The 18,909-nt window shown below is 49.5% G+C and overlaps 1 protein-coding gene across 1 annotated transcript; it reads right to left on the reverse strand.

Moving 5' to 3' along the window:
* Positions 1 to 830: 830 nt before the first annotated feature.
* Positions 831 to 18,578, reverse strand: myo5c (myosin VC; the record flags this gene model as incomplete). Its single annotated transcript, XM_084477534.1, has 40 exons — positions 831 to 1,285; positions 1,396 to 1,476; positions 1,576 to 1,750; positions 4,029 to 4,314; positions 4,594 to 4,744; positions 4,932 to 5,021; positions 5,222 to 5,376; positions 5,833 to 5,931; positions 6,014 to 6,098; positions 6,474 to 6,642; positions 6,738 to 6,801; positions 6,919 to 7,012; positions 7,135 to 7,315; positions 7,548 to 7,628; positions 7,726 to 7,789; positions 8,138 to 8,412; positions 9,082 to 9,145; positions 9,218 to 9,311; positions 9,438 to 9,602; positions 10,497 to 10,643; positions 12,169 to 12,334; positions 12,444 to 12,655; positions 12,777 to 12,888; positions 13,012 to 13,098; positions 13,785 to 13,882; positions 14,070 to 14,201; positions 14,274 to 14,357; positions 14,449 to 14,571; positions 14,716 to 14,856; positions 14,955 to 15,036; positions 15,167 to 15,432; positions 16,016 to 16,122; positions 16,204 to 16,311; positions 16,471 to 16,552; positions 16,634 to 16,777; positions 17,025 to 17,181; positions 17,446 to 17,590; positions 17,812 to 17,983; positions 18,062 to 18,172; positions 18,552 to 18,578. The coding sequence occupies 40 exons, from the start codon at positions 18,576 to 18,578 to the stop codon at positions 1,133 to 1,135; spliced, it is 5,229 nt and encodes a 1,742-aa protein (XP_084333660.1). The 3' UTR covers positions 831 to 1,132.
* Between the last annotated feature and the right edge of the window lie 331 nt (positions 18,579 to 18,909).

An 18,909-nucleotide genomic window follows, 5' to 3' on the forward strand; every position in this document is an offset into this window, starting at 1 on the left:
ACAAACAGCGACTCGTGAGTCAGCGCGTCAGCGACTAGTGGTTGGGTCTAGGAGTCGAGTCTCGGAGAACAAACAAGACGAACGAGACGAACTGAAACGGGGAATCAGGTCGGTTTGTTCTTGTTAAAGAGTCGTTCATTTGAACTGATTCGGTCACGAACGACCCATCACTAGTTTGTAGTTTAGCAAGAGAATGTACAGCCCACAGAGCCGCAGAAGGGCTTGTTGTTGTGACACGTGACCTGCCTGGAACGCTACTAGGTCGTGAGTCGTGACTTTAAGTCGTAACTTACGGGTTAAAAAGTGTCCCTGGAACGCAGCATAAGGCACTTCGACGTCACAGAAATAATGCTCCATGTGTCCGGAGCAGAGTGGAAGGTTCACAGACTGTGAGGGGACTGGTTAAAACATAGGATTTCACATCCGCGTCATGGAAGAAACCACGACTGGGAACTGTGGACGTTTGCATTTCAGACTCGGTCTCTGTTCAAAACAGTCTCCCATGAGGGAGATATAGTTATAAATCAATGTACATTTATATATATATAGAGAGAGACACATATATATGCAATTATTTTACAATTAATTTAACAATGATGCATACATTTACAATAACATTCTAAAAATCACAGAATAGACAAATCATTGAGCTTGGTTGGCTTGATAAAGGAAAGTGATAGTTTGGGTGATAGGGTGATCAGAGTCTGGTGAGGAAGCCCATGTGCAGAATACTGGGGCTAGGGTTAGAGTTAGGGTTAAGGGCTAGGTTTAGGGTTAGGGCTAGGGTTGTGGTGTTACAGTCTGTTGAGGAAGCCGACTATGTACTAGGTGCAGACTATTAGGGTTAGGGGTAAAGGGCTCTTTATGTTCACGCAACGCAAGGACCACTCAGACGCTTCGACGTAGTCGTGAACGTTTATGGTCCTGCGTCAGGTTTTAGTGAGCGGACCAATCACAGCCCTTGCGGCTACGTCGCCTCGATGTTAAGGTTACAATTCTTGGGAGGCGCACGTCAGGCCCTTGCGCAAGGAGGGTCCGCAAGGACGCAAGGGGTCCGTAACCCCCTTGCGTTGCGTGAACGTGGGACCATAAAGAGCCCTTAAGGGTTAGGGCTAGGGCTAGGGCTGTGGTGTTACAGTCTGGTGAGGAAGCCCAGGTTCAGACTGCTTGGGACCTGCAGCAGCTCCAGAGCCTGAGTGGACGGGCAGAAGGGGAAGGTGACCTGGAAGCGGTACTGGGTGTCCAGCATCAGCTGGGTGGAGCCCTCGTGGTCCTGCAGCAGCGCCTGGCAGTAGAGGCGGAGGGAAGAATGGAGTGTGAATGTTGAAGAAAGACACAGTCCTGTATCATGACCGTGTGTTTGACATCAGAAGACCAATGAGCTGCACACCGCACCTGGACTTTGCGAACAAAGGAAGACGTCACTCTTTTCTCAAAAGCATCGATTGGCGTGTAAGAGTTCAGGATCTTGATGATCTACAAACAGAAAGCCCAATAATAAACATGTTGAGAGCATGAGGTGGGCTTGGTTCTTTGTGGCGCAGAAAACCAAAACAGTGCATCACGCCACGGCACCTGGACGGGGTTGAGCTCGGTGCAGTTGTCGGCGATGTCCTTGGCGTCCTCGTCGGTGGACTTGTTGACCTGCAGCAGCCAGGCGGCCTGGGCCAGAGGCTTCAGGGTGTCCATGGCGCTGGAGGCCTCCAGCCCCTGCTCCTTCAGCCACTCCTCCAGGTAGCTGATGTTACACCTGAGCACGCAGCACACAGCGCTCTTTGACTCTATTGTTCATATGGATACATTTATATATGTACACAGGCAAACACACACACACACACAAATACATGGCCACGCCCCCACAAACACAGATAGGTATATTTTGTTTGTTAATATATTTGTGTATGCGGGTTGTGTTCCACCTGGAGTTAGCATCAGATGTTTAATGGATGCACCTCAACCACGTCTTCTTCCTGTGTTTCTAATCATAGAGTTCTTAGTCTGAGACACACACACACACACACACACACTAACAAACCCACCACACTCTAACAAGCCCACACACACACACACTCTAACAAACCCACACACACACACTCTAACAAGCCCACACACACTCTAACAAACCCACCACACTCTAACAAACCCACACACCACACTCTGACAAACCCACACACACACACTCTGACAAACACACACACACACACACTCTAACAAGCCCACACACACACACACACTAACAAACCCACCACACTCTAACAAGCCCACACACCACACTCTGACAAACCCACACACACACACTCTGACAAACCCACACACACACTCTGACAAACACACACACACACACACACACACACACACACACCAACCTCCACAGACACACACACACACACACACACTTGAACCCAAACACACACACTCTAACACACACACACAAACTCAAACAAACCCACACACACACACTCTAACAAACCAACACACACACACACACACACTCTAAGGCCAAGTCCACACGTACCAAAACGATCTTTTTTTTCTCCGTTTTCCCTGGCATCGTTTCAAGAACATTTGCGTCCACACGGATCCATCTCAATACGACTCAAAAACGCTACTTCATGTTCCAGGCGTATAGGTGGCGCTGTTTTAGTTTTAGAAATTCACCGGAAACGGTCACTCAAGTAATAAAGCGTTAACGCAACCCTTTTGATCGTCTCAATTGGCGCACGCATGGCTGTTGTTTGTTTGTAAAATGTGGCTTATATGGTTGTCCATCAGTCTTTTTTGCTCAGCGTGGTGGCACAGGAGCATAATATTTTGCGTAGTGGTGGGCCGTTATCGGCGTTAACGTGCTGCGTTAACGCGAGACTCTTATCGGGCGATAAAAAAAATATCGCCGTTAATCTATTCTCAAAGTTGAACTAACCAGAAGCTGAGTGTTTAATAAAATATACTGTCCATAATCGCGCCATATGCTGGAGACAATGTAGCAATGATAATAGAAACAACTTGGGTGAGCTATGACACGTTTTGGGTTGATCGTAACATCAGAGCGTCGAAATAGTTGGTGTTGTTGTTGTTGTAATAATCCAAATCTTCCTCCAAGCTGCCCGCCTTGGTACGGCGGTATAGGCGGACGCGTACCAGCCGTCTGCCGTCAACGCCGCCGCCCTCTAGATTAATTCCAAGATTAATCTAGATTTAAAAAATTTATCTATGCCCACCACTAATTTTGCGATAGTAACCCTAATAGGCACAATATCTTCTCCAGCAGGAACACGAGCATGTAGTCGGCCATAGTTGTTGTTATGAGACGTCGTCACAGGTTACAAGAGGTTACGCTCGAGGGGTGTGGCGATGACATCATCGAAACGCAAGTATGCGTTTTGGCCATCCAGACGAACACTCAAGGGGTGCGTTTCTGAATTTATTCAACCTGGGACCAGGTTTCAGAAAACTCCGTTTTCATGCGATGCGTTTACAGGATTCGTGTGGACGATCGGCCAAAACGATGCAAAACATCTACCAAAAAATGGCTCCGTGTGGACGGGCCCTAACAAACCCACACACACACACACACACACACTCTGACAAACCCACCACACACACTCTGACACACACACACACACACACACAAACTCAAACAAACCCACACACACACACACACACACTCCAACAAACCAACACACACACACACACACACACACTCCAACAAACCAACACACACACACACACACACACACTCTAACAAACCAACACACACACACATTCTAACAAACCAACACACACACACACTCTAACAAACCCACACACACACACACACACTCTAACAAACCCCCACACACACACACACACTAACAAACCAACACACACACACACTCTAACAAACCAACACACACACACACACACACACACACTCTAACAAACCAACACACACACACACACACACACACACTCTAACAAACCCACACACACACACACACACTCTAACAAACCCACACACACACACTCACTCTAAGGAGCCCCGCACCCACCTGATCTGCATGCCCTTCCTGCAGGAGCACAGGTCCTTGCGCAGCAGGATGTTGTTGAGGGTGACGGCGCCCGTGAGGAAGAACAGCTGCTTGACGGCCTGCCGCAGGAGGCCGGCCTCGGTGCCGTGCTGCGTCATGGCGGCGTGGAAGGAGCCGAGCGTCTGCAGGACGGAGGCGACGGTGTGGGCCTCGGCGCCGGCGGGGCCGCTGGGCGAGCGGCGCCTGGCGCCCGGGGGCTTGGTGCTGTAGACGCCCTGCAGGCTCTCGTGCTCCAGCAGGCCCGGCACTGCTCAGCGGCGACACGGAGAGAGAGAGGCGTCAGAGGACACGACACGGACGCTGTTCAACAAGACGTGGCGCTAGGGCTAGCCCCCGCACCGCCACACGGACGGCAAGCTGACACCGGAGTCTGGAACCTCTCTGCAGACTTTAGACTGACCAGGGGCGTGGCCAAGGGGCGTGGCCAAGGGGGTGTCACCATGGAGGCGTGGCCAAAGGGCGTCGCCAAGGGGGCGTCACCAAGGGGTGAGGGCTGAGGGTCTAGGGGCCGTGCTGTGGGACAGACCTATCATGGGGGTGAGGGTCTTCTCCATGGCGGTGAGGAAGCGGTGGTAGATGTGGATGGCCAGGTCACTGAGGATCTGCCTGTGCTCCGAGAGGTCAAAGTTCTTCAAGCAGTTGTCGTTCTGCCGCGGTGTGTTCGACTTCATGAACTCCTGTTGGAGAGAGATGGAATGACTTGATTTAATCCACACATTGACGGGAAAGGATAACACACACACACACACACAGATATATATCTATACCCCCCCCCCCCCCCCCCCCCCCCCCCCCCCCACACACACACACACACACACACACACACACACACACACGCACAAACACAATAACAAAAAGGCATACCTCCTCTCCACTGTACTGTTTCAAACAGTTGATCAGGTGATTCGTGTTAGAGAGCCAAAATGAAAGTGTTTCAAAGTCTTTTTGATGATCCTGTAAAGAAACATAAAACACATTTTCGGTCACATTACCAACAGAACAATAAGAGATAAAAGAGAGAGAGAGAGAGAGAGAGAGAGAGAGAGAGAGAATGGCATCAAGCATAGGATCGCAGGTAGGTACCGCCCCTGGGTCCCACTAGCCGCACACTGCCCATGCTGTGTGTGGTGAGCCAGGAGCAGGCTGAGCCTCACCTTGACGACCGTCTTGACCCCTGTGATGACGCCGTGCATCAGGCTCTTGAGCTTGGTGCCGTCGTTGAGGTAGTCCGAGTGGCGGATGCACATGTAGATGATGTAGGCGGCCAGACCGGGGATCATGTTGACCACCACGCCGCGGGGCTTCAGGTCTGCAGACAGGGTCAACACCACGCCCCTCAGGGGTCAACAGGTCAGAGGTCAACAGGTCAGAGGTCAACACCACGCCCCTCAGGGGTCAACAGGTCAACACCACACCCCTCAGAGGTCAACAGGTCAGAGGTCAACAACACTCATCTGTCTGACTGCATCAGTCCAGACAGATGAGTTTTGTTGACCCTTTCCATGAAGGAAATCAAAATGTATAAATAGAAACAATAATAATAAAATATAAAGACATATATCTTTCTCTAACTCTTGTCTCCATAATATAGTGCTTTAAGCAGTTTTCTTATTTTATTGATTTTATGTACTCGCATGATTCTTGAACTTTTTGGGTCTTGTCTTCATGGTAGAATGCATTAAACTTAACGTCGCTAAATGGACTTAATGTAATCAACAGGCCAGACTGTGCGTCCTGTCGCACGGTGAGAGGGATGGTAACGTACCCAGGATGATGCTTTGAATCAACCTAGTCTCGTCCTCTCTCTTACACTCCAGCATACCCAGGTAATCTTTGGGGATCGCCAGGGAGGAGGCTGACTTGGCTGCAGGGAATAAAATAATCACAATATAGAAGTTATAGTTATAATAGTTGAAAAGACACCATCACAGTACAAAAACACAAACCTCTCTCTGATTTCTCCAGGCTCTTTATTTGACTCTGGAGTTTCTTAATCAGGCGGTCCTTCTTGTCCAGCTGCTCTTCAAAGTCCTGTCAGAAAGTGTACGACGGTATATTCAATTTATGAAGGCTTCAACCTGCACCATGCAGCTTCTTCATTGCAGCAATAACGTCATTGTTTGAACAAATCCCAAATCCCGAAGAGCTCAACCAACCCAGGGATATATTCAAGGTAAGACTGGTAAGTAATTAGTCTGTGAAGGAAAATTGTTTTTTTTCATTGGTTTTGTACTTTTTGTACTCTGCTAGTGACAATAAAGTTGAATCTAATCTAATCTAATCTAAAAGAGAAGCTTACAACTATACCAACCCCACTGCAATTAGATTTTGACACAACCCCCCCCCCCCACACACACAAACACACACACACACACACACATACCAAACACACACACACACACACACCATATTGTCAGCCGTTAGCCGTGAAGCCTCTTGACTCAGCCTTGTCTTGGCCGCGCTCTCCGCCAAGTGCTGCTTGAGAAGCTGCTGGTTCTCCTGATGGAGCTCCTCCACCCTCCCGTGGAGCTCCGTCCTGTCCGCCTCCAGCTCCTTCGCCTGCTGCTTCAAGTGCCTGAGCAGCAGCGACACACATCAGCTAAGAGCCAGTGACATATATAAATAATATATTAACACCCACGGTGGGGACACAATGGGAGCTTCACTCACATGCATTGGGACTGCTCCTCTTCGATCATCTTCTGCAGATTGTTTGTGATCTGGTCTGTTTTCTCTGTGGAAGGCATAATGAAAGGGGACATGTTAGAGTACACACCGCCGCAAGAGCCCCAGGAGACCAGCAGAGTATTCTTGAATTTGTGATGCAATGTTTGGGTTTTGTTCTTCCAACCGGCGATCTCTCTGGACTGCACTTCAACGTGAGCCTCCAGGTCCTGCTTCTGTCTCTGCAGCTCAGACACTTGTTGCTTTAGCTCTGGTATGATCTTTGAATAAGAAAACAAAACCAAAAATAAATAAATGAGGTTGCCGCTGCACCGATTGAGCAGTAAGTCCCTGCCCCGCTCTGAGAGCAATGGCAGCAAGCAGAATCTCTGTGGTCACGTACTGAGTTCTCTCCGCTGAGCCTGGCTACCTCCTGGCGGATGTCCTCGTTGACGTTGCTCTTCTCGTGGAACAGCTTCTGTAACTGGTTGTTCTCCTTCTGGAGGTGCTCCAGTTTCAACGTCAGGCCGTGGACCTGGTTATCCCAGTTCTCGTTCTGCTCCCTCCTTTGGTTCTCCAGCACGCTGCAGTCAATGGAGGATTAATTCATAGGACTACTTTATGTTGAAGCAGAGACACCATTCCGTATTCTCAGCAAAACCTTTTGACTCACACATTAAATGGTCCACACATGTTGAATCAAAGAAGTGAAGAAGTGTCTCTTTTAGACAAAGTTGAAGACCACCAATCCAAGAAGAATGCTAGTCTTTAAAATTAGTCAGCAGAAAGTATTAAAGCACAATAACTCAATCAAACCTTGCCGCTTTCTGGAGCCCGTCAAAAGCAGTGAGCAGATCTCCAATGTCACCGTGGTTTTCATGGTCATCTGACCTCGATCTTCAGCGAAAAAAACGAAAGACAAACATAACATCAACTTCCATACAACCAAATTGAGATCTAATACATGTACACCATACTGAATATCATACATTACCCCAAAATAAACTCCTCTTCAGCAACACCACCAAGGAGCTGTCTTGTAATCACACTCATTTTAGCTACAGGAGAAACAAAATAAAGTGTTGTAGTTCAATTAGCATATAACATGTTTATATAAGCACACAGTCAGCTCGAAGGCATGGAAGGCACTCAAGACAAACAAAAATAGAAAAGTCCTGCAGTGTTACAGTAGAGCAGGGGTTCCCAACCTTTTTTGTTCCAACGACCGGCATATTCATAAAACTATTTGGAGTCTCGAATTTTAAGATGCATCCTTTTAAAACAAAGGATGTGGCTGTTTTTCACGATGGTTACATACTGTATATATATTTTTAATTTTCTGTAAATATTTCGCGGCCCTGTACTAGCGGGTCCCTGGACGGGCTCGGGCCCGGGGCCGTGGGTACCTCTGGCCTGCTCCGCCTGCTCCCTGCTCCTCCGGTCCGCGGCGTCCCTCAGGGTCTGCAGGCTGCGCAGGTCCTTGCGGAGCTCCGGGATGGTCTTCACGTGCTTGGTGAGCTGCACCACCTGCTCCTGGAGGTCCGAGGTGACCTGGCCTTCCTGGCCCATCTTCTGCTGCAGACGACCCCGCTCCTCCTTCAGCCTCCTGACCTCCTCCGTCAGCTCCGCCGCCTCCTTCTCCTGGTCCTCCCTCAGGATCTCCATGTTGTTCTCGGCGATCCTGACGTCACGAGCGCCATGAGGGTCGGATTCTGTACCCGAAGCAGCCTTCCCCTCCCTCCCCCTCCTCGTTAAGGCCTCCCCTCCCTCCCCCTCCTCGTTAAGGCCTCCCCCTCCTTCCCCCTGCGCGTTAAAACCTCCCCTCCCTCCCCCTCCTCGTTAAGGCCTCCCCTCCCTCCGCCTCCTCGTTAAGGCCTCCCCTCCCTCCGCCTCCTCGTTAAGGCCTCCCCTCCCTCCGCCTCCTCGTTAAGGCCTCCCCTCCCTCCCCCTCCTCGTTAAGGCCTCCCCTCCCTCCCCCTCCGCGTTAAGGCCTCCCCTCCCTCCCCCTCCTCGTTAAGGCCTCCCCTCCCTCCCCCTCCTCGTTAAGGCCTCCCCTCCCTCCGCCTCCTCGTTAAGGCCTCCCCTCCCTCCGCCTCCTCGTTAAGGCCTCCCCTCCCTCCCCCTCCTCGTTAAGGCCTCCCCTCCCTCCCCCTCCGCGTTAAGGCCTCCCCTCCCTCCCCCTCCTCGTTAAGGCCTCCCCTCCCTCCCCCTCCTCGTTAAGGCCTCCCCTCCCTCCCCCTCCGCGTTAAGGCCTCCCCTCCCTCCCCCTCCTCGTTAAGGCCTCCCCTCCCTCCCCCTCCTCGTTAAGGCCTCCCCCTCCCGTGTTAAAGCCCTCCGTTGTGAGACTTACTTTCTCAGTCTTTCCTCGGTTTCTTTCTCTTCCTTCAGCACTTTCTTCATTTGATCGAAGCGGTCTGCGAAGGTAATAATGTGTAAATATTCTCTCCAAAGACTAGAAGAGGCTTGAATAAATGCAGAACTCTCACCTTTAGCTTCTTTGGAAGAAACCTCTAAGTTTTTCTCGAGGGTTTGCTTTTCAAGTGTCCGAGCCTCCATCTCCCGCTGAAGCTGTGCCAGTTCCTTCAGTAAAAAGAAGAGAAGACAGAAGATTTGAAGAAGGGGAGTGGGACATCTGAAGGCAGACATGAGGCAACTTGAGTCAGGCGTGTGTCTGGGCTTCATGTCCCTAAGTTCACCCCCACTGACCTGACTACGGTCCTCTTCAGCCTTCTTCTGTCTGCTTTCCAGGGAGACCTTCTCGCCGGTGGCCTTCTGCAGCTGGGCCTCCAGCCCGTGAAGCCGGTCCATGGTCTGACCATGGCTGCTGGCCAGGCTGGTGAGCCTCTCCATTAACCCACGGTTCTCTTTGTTCTGGGAGATCACAGGGCCCACGCGTTTACCATCCACATACCAACCAAATGAGTGAGAAAAGATTCAAGGGTGATTTTGACGAATTGAGTCAACCAGTGTGGACAACGTAAGCTTTGGCTAAACATGTCCACTCAATGTAAATGTTGACAGATGTTGATATAAATTTAGACTCTATGACGATACTATTGGGGACTGTTGGCCCCTGAGGGTAACTTCCTCTCCATTTACATCACATATACTTGTACAACTGCATGAAGACATGCAATGGTACACGCCACAAAAGTGCAGTGCTAGAAACAATTCAGATTCTAGATTCATAGTGTCCAAAAGCGCGACCAATAGATTCAACAGCTATTAGTTACAGAGAGGTGACTGTCCCCTGACTCTTTACTGGTTGGTAAAGGTGTCCTACTGGCATTCAGTGGTGTCGTTCTTACAGGAATTTACTCTTTAGAGTGATCTATGGAGGTACATTCAATTATGAATAAACGTAAATCAAGTGTTACTAAAAAAGTATAGAAACAACCTGTACATGGTCATATGTTTTATTAACATTTCTAATGTTGGCATGGGGGGGTAACCCCCCCCCATGCCAACCTTACACAGGGCAGAACAGCAACAGAACTCACACAGGGCCTGATGGAGATACATTTGCATTTAGGGGATTTTGCTGATGCTTTTATCCAAAGCGACTTAACCATTCATGCACACATTCACACAACGACGGCGGAGTCCACCACGCAGGACAACAGCTGGTCAGGAGCAGTCAGGGTGAGGCGTCTCGCTCAGAGACACTCGACACTGAGCTAGGAGGAGCCGGGGATCGAACTAGCAACCTTCCGGTTACCAATCAAGCCGCTCTACATCCTGAGCTACCGTCGCCCCGGGCCTCACCTGGTCCTCAATCTTCTTCCTGAGGTTCTGCACGCGGAAGGACAGCTGGATGTTGATGACCAGCCGCCTCATGGTCTGGAAGCGGCGGCGGGCCAGCCAGGCCCGGGCGTACTTCTGCAGGACCAGGGCCTTCTGCACCTCCACCATCTGAGAGGAGGACACAGCAGGACAACACGGGGTTACAGTCCATAAAACCTGAAGCAAGAATATAATACTCAATTACAAATATCATTCACATCAAGGGGGACTTTAATTTAAGTACAATACACAAATAATCGTTGTTGTATATGTGCTCTAAAACCAGGGATCTGGTCAATCAATTCAACTGCAGCTAGAAATCTCACAATTTGTATTTTCTGCAATCCTTGTTTTTGAAGAGTAGTCTGATGTTTTTTTCCAAATTAATTGGGTGGGAATTGGGCTGAATTAGCCTGGGAGCCAGATGAATCTGTGAGCTCATGTAGTATTTGCTCATGTAGTATACGCAGACAGACTCTGTGAGCTCATGTAGTATTTGCTCATGTAGTATACGCAGATAGACTCTGTGAGCTCATGTAGTATTTGCTCATGTAGTATACGCAGACAGACTTCCAGACAACCACGGTCTGACAGGGGCGCGCTTCAGGCTGGGGAGTCTCCGTAAGAGACTGTTGGCCCTGACCTAGGCCAGACCGGGCCAATCACAACCTGTTTTGGGTGTATTTGATACAACGTCTGAACAGAGGAATGCCGTTGAGGGGAAAAGGACCACGATGGCTGCTGCTGATGTGGATCAGTTGATTTCACTACCACCACCAATAAACTGGACTGTAGCTGTTCTCTCAAAGAGGAAAAAACAACTGCACTCAAAGTGTTTGTTGATGAGAAAGACGCGTCTGCTTTGAGAGTATTCTGTTACTCCATGTCCTGCTACACGGCCCAACACCCCCATCTAGTGGCCACTTGTCGCCACTGGTCCTCATTCTCCCGACACACCTGTCTGCAATCTGCAATCTCCATTCCCTACTTCAGCCGGGGATCTCCAATCAGCCGGCGCCAGTTCGTCATTTACAACTCCCAAGTTCGTATCGGTCCTACCAGCACTTTCTGAGACTTGCTCCGTTTCCCTGCCCTCCTCTTAACCCTCTTCCCTCTCCTCTAGTTCTCCGTCCTTCACTCTGCCTACCTGTCGCCGAACCCCTGCCTGCCTGACTACCCGCCTGTCGCCGAGTCCTTGCCTACCTGCCTGCCTGCCTGACTGCCTGCTCATTACTGGACCCTCGCCTGCCTGACTACCGCTTGCCGGCTTGTCGTTACCCCTTTGTCCCAATAAATCCCACTTCCTTTCACCCCGTCTCTGCCTCCCTGTGTCAAGCGTTTGGGTCCCCTCGTCCTGTCCCCTAACATATTCGTTAAAAGTTTAATTGACCAACCATCACTCATTGTAACATCACACGTTTCGTTGCTCTGATTGTTTGTCTATCAAATAGCGTCCAGAGTGATTTTAGTTGAACCTGTTGATAACGCCCCTTCGAGATCGAAAATTAACTGCGAGTTTCAGACTAATGAACAGTGGCGAACTGGTCTGGAAATGTCCTAACCCTAACCCTAACCCTAGCTTGAAATAGCAAACCTTGTATATTGTACCTTTTAATTACTACAACAATACAAAACATTTCTATTCAAACCCAACCTTTTTGTATCGTCTGCGGGCGCTCCAGCCCCGGGTGAAGGCCTGTATGGTCACAGTGGACAGGCGGACCAGCAGGTAGATCTGCCTCATCCTGTAGCCTCTCCAGTGTCTCTGGAGGACCAGCGCCGCCCAGCCCTGTTTGATGGCTGCAGCGCTCACCGTCTTACTGTGGGGGCAACAAACACAACTCAGGAGATCCTCACTGCTGGTTGGTAGAACAAACAAACAAACAAGAAGAAACCAAGTGGACATGGATCTTTTTGCATCCCCCTCACCGGATCTGTCTCTGTCCGCGAACGTACTGCTGCAGCACGATGACGGCCTCTCTGGTCTGGAGGTACTTCCTCCTCTGGCTCCAGCCCCGGACGTGTTTCTGGAGGGTGACGCAGGCCCCGCGCAGCCGGTCCAGACGCAGCTTCTCCAGGTAGGCCACCTGACCGGCCCTGAAGAAGATCTTGGTCCGGCCAAACTTGTACTGGTTTGAGTCCTTGAAGTAGAACAGCCCAAAGTGAGACACTCGTACGCAGAGCAAAGTGACGGTTAGTAGGTTAGTAATAATTCCTTCTTGTATTACTTGAACATATTCCCTATACGGGCATGGTTTGAACCTGAATGATCCTCTGCACCGCAGTCTTGCAGGCCTGTTGCTTGTCCTTAACGGCCAACTCCATTGGATTCATCATGATACTGTAGCGGCTGTAAAACTCAACGTATGTCCACCTGCAGACCAACATGGGAAGTGCAACACATGTTACACTAGCAGTGAAATATCAGCATCATTAATGTTACTAGTCAACCATTAGCAACATGTACAGTATGAAGTCCAGTCCTGCTGTGTCGTACCTGGAGGGGTAGCTCTGAGCGCTGATATGGATCGTCTCAAGGACTCCACAGGCCCTCAGCTGCTGCACCACCCGCCTGGAGTCATACCTTCACACACACACACACACACACACACACGCACACACACGCACGCACACGCACACACGCACGCACACATGCACGCACACACACACATTAATACCAATACCTTTAATTGTGCTTTTTCACTTAGCCTCCATCTTTGTTCTAAACACATGCATGTGTAATTTTGAATCCACAGTTAATAAATGAAAGGTGCAATGCGACGTATTCTGTGGCATCTAAAGGAGCGGAGGGGGTGGTCAGTTGGTTTCAATCTGCCACCTCACCACTAGATGTCTGCAAATCCTACACACTGCACCTTTAATTATTCGATGTATAAGAATGTTCAATTACATTTACATTGAGGGGACTTTACTGACTCTTTTATCGTAAGCGACCTACAACCATTCATGCACACATTCACACACCGACAGCGGAGACAGCCAGCTGGTCGGGAGCAGTCAGGGTGAGGCGTCTTGCTCAGGGAGCCGGGGATCTAACTAGCAACCTTCCGGTTACCAGCCGACCCGCTCCACCTCCTGAGCTACTGACTCCATCGAGTAGTCGAGTTTACATGATTCTACCATCCATTCAAACAGCAAAAGTTAGGTGCACATCTTATTGAGAACCGCTCCAGATATTAGTATATATTATTATATCCAGATATTAGTACGGCCCCCGCAGCTCCTCTCCAGCCCTGAGCCCCGACTCACTCAAAGGGCAGCTTCTCGTCGTTGGGCTTGATGCAGCGCACATAATGAGGGGTGGTGGCGTTCAAGGTCTCCATCAGAAGGTACAGGGAACTGCGGAACTACAGCAGCAGGAACGCCAGGTCCCATGGAAAACCAGAATCAGCAATAGTAGAAGAAAAAAAAACGACAAAACAAACACAAAAATCCAAACTGAAGGGCGCCATTCCAAACTGTAAAGCAAATACAAGATATGGTTGTTTGGCTGTCGCTGTGCGTAGTCGTAGTGTACATAGTGAACACGTTCACCTTATCTCCCACTGTGGTCCTGAGCTCCTTATTGGCTGGCTTCACCCCAGGTCGGGCAGGCCTCACTTTGAAACCCTTAGTGGGCTTAATGCTCTGCGCCTCTTCATGGAAGAAGCTGGCCAGGAACGCAAACTGATAAAGGAGGAACATGTTAAAATACGGAGGACGTATCTACCTTGATATGGTAAAGTATTCAATGAATACCTTGCTGGCTCGTATGATCTCCAACAAGTCCTCATAGAGTGCATCTCTGTTCTTCTCCAGAAAGCCTTTGCTCTGGTATTCTACCTGTGAAAGAAAGAGCAGCGGTTTTATTGTTGCTTTCATGGCACTATTCCTCGATACTGAGTAGACACCAGCACCTCTGGACCACACACACCTTGTCTGCAAAGTGTTGAATCATAAAGGCTTCGTTGGACATTCTTGGCTTCTCAAACAGAGGGTTGTCTTGCAGGTAGTTGTACAGCTTCTGAAGCCAGTTCTGATCTGTTCCTTGAGGAAACTGGACGATGGACAACCAGGACACAGAGAAACACATAGCTCAAACATGTACAATATGAACTTCAGAATAAAAAGAGGCAAATCATCGACTTGAAGCTAGCAAGTGAAGGGAAGGTGGATCATAAAGTTAGCTAGCTCATCTCACCAGACATTCTTCATCCAGGAGATCTAGAATCCCCATCTTGGCTTCAATCAGATCAATGACAGGCTGGTTGTCATAGAAATCGATCAGGGTCCATGGGATGTCCTCCTTCATGTACTCCTCCTGCTCCAGTTTGAACACGTGCTAATCCATACAACACAGAGACTGATGGTTATATTAAACCGCTTATGAGCAGGTCGGTACAAAAGGTATTTGGGTAGTTTAGACGTTCCACACTGTACCAAGTTAAACTGCTGCTGAAGTTTCTCATTTGCGTAATTAATACAGAATTGTTCGAAGCTGTTGGTGTCAAACGTCTCAAACCTGTAAACGAAGCAGCAAAATCAACACAATCAACCACAGAAAGTATGGCTGATTCAAACTAAAGCACCAAACAAAGACTCAGACATCCCCTTACCCGTAGACGTCCCCTTACCCGTAGATGTCCCCTTACCCGTAGATGTCCAGGACGCCTATGAAGGCGTGTTGTACTCCTGGGACTTTGAGCGCGGTGTTGATCTTCTGGATGACGCAGTCGAACAGCTGGGCGTAGATCTGCTTGGCGAGGGCGTCGCGGGCGCTGGCGGCCCGCTCCGGGCCCACCGGCTTCACCACCGTCTCCAGCACCAGCACCATCCGGCGGTTGCACAGCCAGCGACACAGCTCCGGGGCGCTGACACACAGCAGGTCACAGAACACCACCAGGTGGGGGTCACTGGTCTGGGATGGGATCAAACAGAACACCACCAGGTGGGGGTCACTGGTCTGGGATGGGATCAAACAGAACACCACCAGGTGGGGGTCACTGGTCTGGGATGGGATCAAACAGAACACCACCAGGTGGGGGTCACTGGTCTGGGATGGGATGGGATCAAACAGAACACCACCAGGTGGGGGTCACTGGTCTGGGATGGGATCAAACAGAACACCACCAGGTGGGGGTCACTGGTCTGGGATGGGATCAAACAGAACACCACCAGGTGGGGGTCACTGGTCTGGGATGGGATCAAACAGAACACCACCAGGTGGGGGTCACTGGTCTGGGATGGGATGGGATCAAAGGAGTGAAGAGGATTATTAACTATTTTAGTATCAACTAAAATCAACAGTTTTTAGTATTGAAGAGAGTTGATACCAACGCAGGTTTACAGGAAGTGAGTTAGGGTTAGGGACGGTGAGGCTTCAGACCTCAGACCTTTGAGCTGGAGTGTCACCCCAGAGGAACCATGGAGGTTATATCCGCCCCCCCCCACTGATTTTGTGAGCATGTGCAATACACATGAAGAGCTGCAACGCGACTCACAGGGACAGAGGACTGTTCACCACCGACGGCGTTGATCTGAACATTTCCCAAATGCAATATGGCCGCCAGAACCCGGAACACGTCAGACTGAAACTCGTCAGTCAGTCCTGGTGGGAAGAGGTGAGAGAGGGAGTGTAAGTAGTGTTTAAAAAAGCTGTTCAAGGAGAGCCATTATTTGGAGGTCTTACCCAACAGAGAGAAGGTCCTCCGCGTCTCCTCCATGTCTCTTTTGTCGTCCACACCTTCGATCGCGATTTCTCCACCCATACTCGTGTACTGGAACTTATCTGCGCTCGCTAAAGATTGAAACAAACACTTCTACATTATCATCAGTAGCACAGACAGATAACACAAGGTCAACTGCTTTCCCTTGATAGAAGTGTCATTTAAACGTTTGGAGATGCCTTCTGAACACGCTCATTGCGAACAGTAGTAAGACAGTAGTAACAACTCACACAATCTCAGAGTCTTGAACTCGGGCAGTTCTGCACAGGCACACATCTGGTAGAAGATATGGTAGTTCCGCTCATTCTCTGCCTGCAAAGGACAAAGACACTTCAACAACACCCCCGCATAATAACACATCTCCTCCAGTTATTTTCTTTAAACCCAAATTACCTGGAAGACCACTCTGGATTTCTCCAGAAGATATGTCCTCATGTTGGCTCCGATGATGCGGTACCGCTTGTCGAAGCTGATCTCGGTGTACTTTCCAAACCTACTGCTGTTATCGTTCCTAGTGGTCTTTGCGTTGCCAATCGCCTGACATAAAGACACACAAGGCATGTGGCGTTAATGCAATTCACCAAAAAATAATGAGTGAACTAGTCTTAAATGACTTGATATGTATTGACATTTTATGAACATTTGAAAAGTGGTTGACATTTTTAATTGGAATACTAGAACATGGAAACATAGCTTTCTGTTCTGGTCAACGTCCACGCATGAGACTGCACTCACAAGGACCTTATCATCCTTCTCTCATGGCCGCCCTGCGTCTGGTTCCTACCTCGGTGATGGGGTTGGAGGCCAGGACCTTGTCCTCCACTCTGGTTCTGCTGCCAGACTTGCTGACTACAGCAAAGTACCTCATAGCGTAGCGGGCAGACACCGTCTTCCCTGCGCCCGACTCCCCGCTGACGATGATGGACTGGTTCTTGCGGTTTCTGTCAGTGGGATGTCAGTGTAGGTGTCAGTGTGATTACACACTGGACCCTACAAACTCCAACACCCGACTGAAGTCTGACCCGACTGTCTCCATAGCCAACCACCAGCAGCAGATGTAGCAGATATGACACACTGGCCCAATGACAGTTTATTGGTTGTTGGGACGGTGTGTGAGCACACGTGACAACAGGTGACTTACTGTCTTACATCATACATATCCTATGTGCTAGAAAGTATCAAGGTTTCCTGTAACACATTTGTACCTGGCCATCTGTTTATAAGCCTCTTCTGCCACTGCAAATATGTGTGGGTCCATGTCCCCCATGTTCTGGCCTGAGTAGGCCTGGATGACGGCATCCCCGTAGACATGGAGCTGTTTGTAGGGGTTTACTGCCACCAATATGATGCCTGCAAACAAGGAAGTATAGCGAGAGTCGACACTGTCCCTGAGTGCTTTATCACTGTTTCAGAAAGAGTTCCAACAGCTGATATGTTTGAGAAGAGATTTACTGCCACATGCACATAATGCCTGCCCTGCAAATAAGGAAATGGCGCAGAGAGCAGGCCTATGCTGTTTGTGCTTTATTCACGCGTTTCAGCAGCTCATGTTGCCCCAGTAGCAGGCCTACCGCAGTAGGTGTAGATGATTTTGGACTCCACGAAGCGCACTCGGAGGTTGTGAAGAACCGCAGGTTCGTGGAGGTAGCTGAGAGCCGTCAGGTCGTTCTCTCCTACTAGGATGTCGGGGTTGCGGAGGTGGGGGAGTAGGGGGTTCTCCGGGTCAACCTTGTACTGGTATTCCTGAAGAAGACGATGGGTCAGATGTTGCTATAGCTGCACCTGGCTTCTGCATTTGATTTATCTTTTTATTTGACTCACTGTGCCATCTTCAAGACGCAGATCCAGCACACTGTTGCCAAGATGGAAGTCTCTGATAATCTCTGCAGACTTCCATACGTGTTTTGCATCTGGAACCCATACTCTGTTGTACTAAGGGATGTTGAGGAACTAGTTAATATTTGTAATATTTCGGGAATGTAAAATACAAATGTATGCAAAAAGTGTCAAATTGTAAAATAACGCAATTGCTATCGAAGGCAAACTGTTTACTTCCTTACTTCCCTACATTCCTTACTTCCATACTATTTATGTAGTCGGAACCTTCAGTTTTAGGACCTCAAAACATTTCAAAATCAAACATCCACAATGCGAAAGAATTCCTAAGTTTGTCTTAAAACGCAAACATACTAAAACTGTGTCTGGCCATATGTCAGCGGAGATCCCTCTGTGTAAGTCTGAAAAGGATTTCAGTATTAACCCGAACTATTAAACACAATAAATCGTTCAGACGGATATGAAACTCTCCTACCTCGGTGTATAGCTCCAACAAGGTCATTCTCAAGCATTATTGTTATCCACTGCGGCTGCTGTGTGTTTTATTCTTCAGCCGGGACAATGTGGCGCTTTCAGGGTAGCCTAGGAACGACTGGTGTTTGTTGCGCACCTTGGGGCGACAGGAGTGCCGCGGCGGGACATGTTGCGCTCCTCCGTGCTCCTCTGAGCTCGGCTTCGCACCGGACTTTGACTCCCTGGCCCCGCCCACGCATCTTGTGACAGCAGCCTGTTACAGGGGAGTGCTGGTTTGATCAAGGACCTGAGTCACAAAAGGAACAGGATACGGGCCCCTCAGCCAGCCCTGGCCCCTGTCTGGTGGTGGGTCCGAAAGT

Source organism: Micromesistius poutassou (genome assembly GCF_964030765.1).
Source record: "Micromesistius poutassou genome assembly, chromosome: 13".
NCBI lineage: Eukaryota > Metazoa > Chordata > Actinopteri > Gadiformes > Gadidae > Micromesistius > Micromesistius poutassou.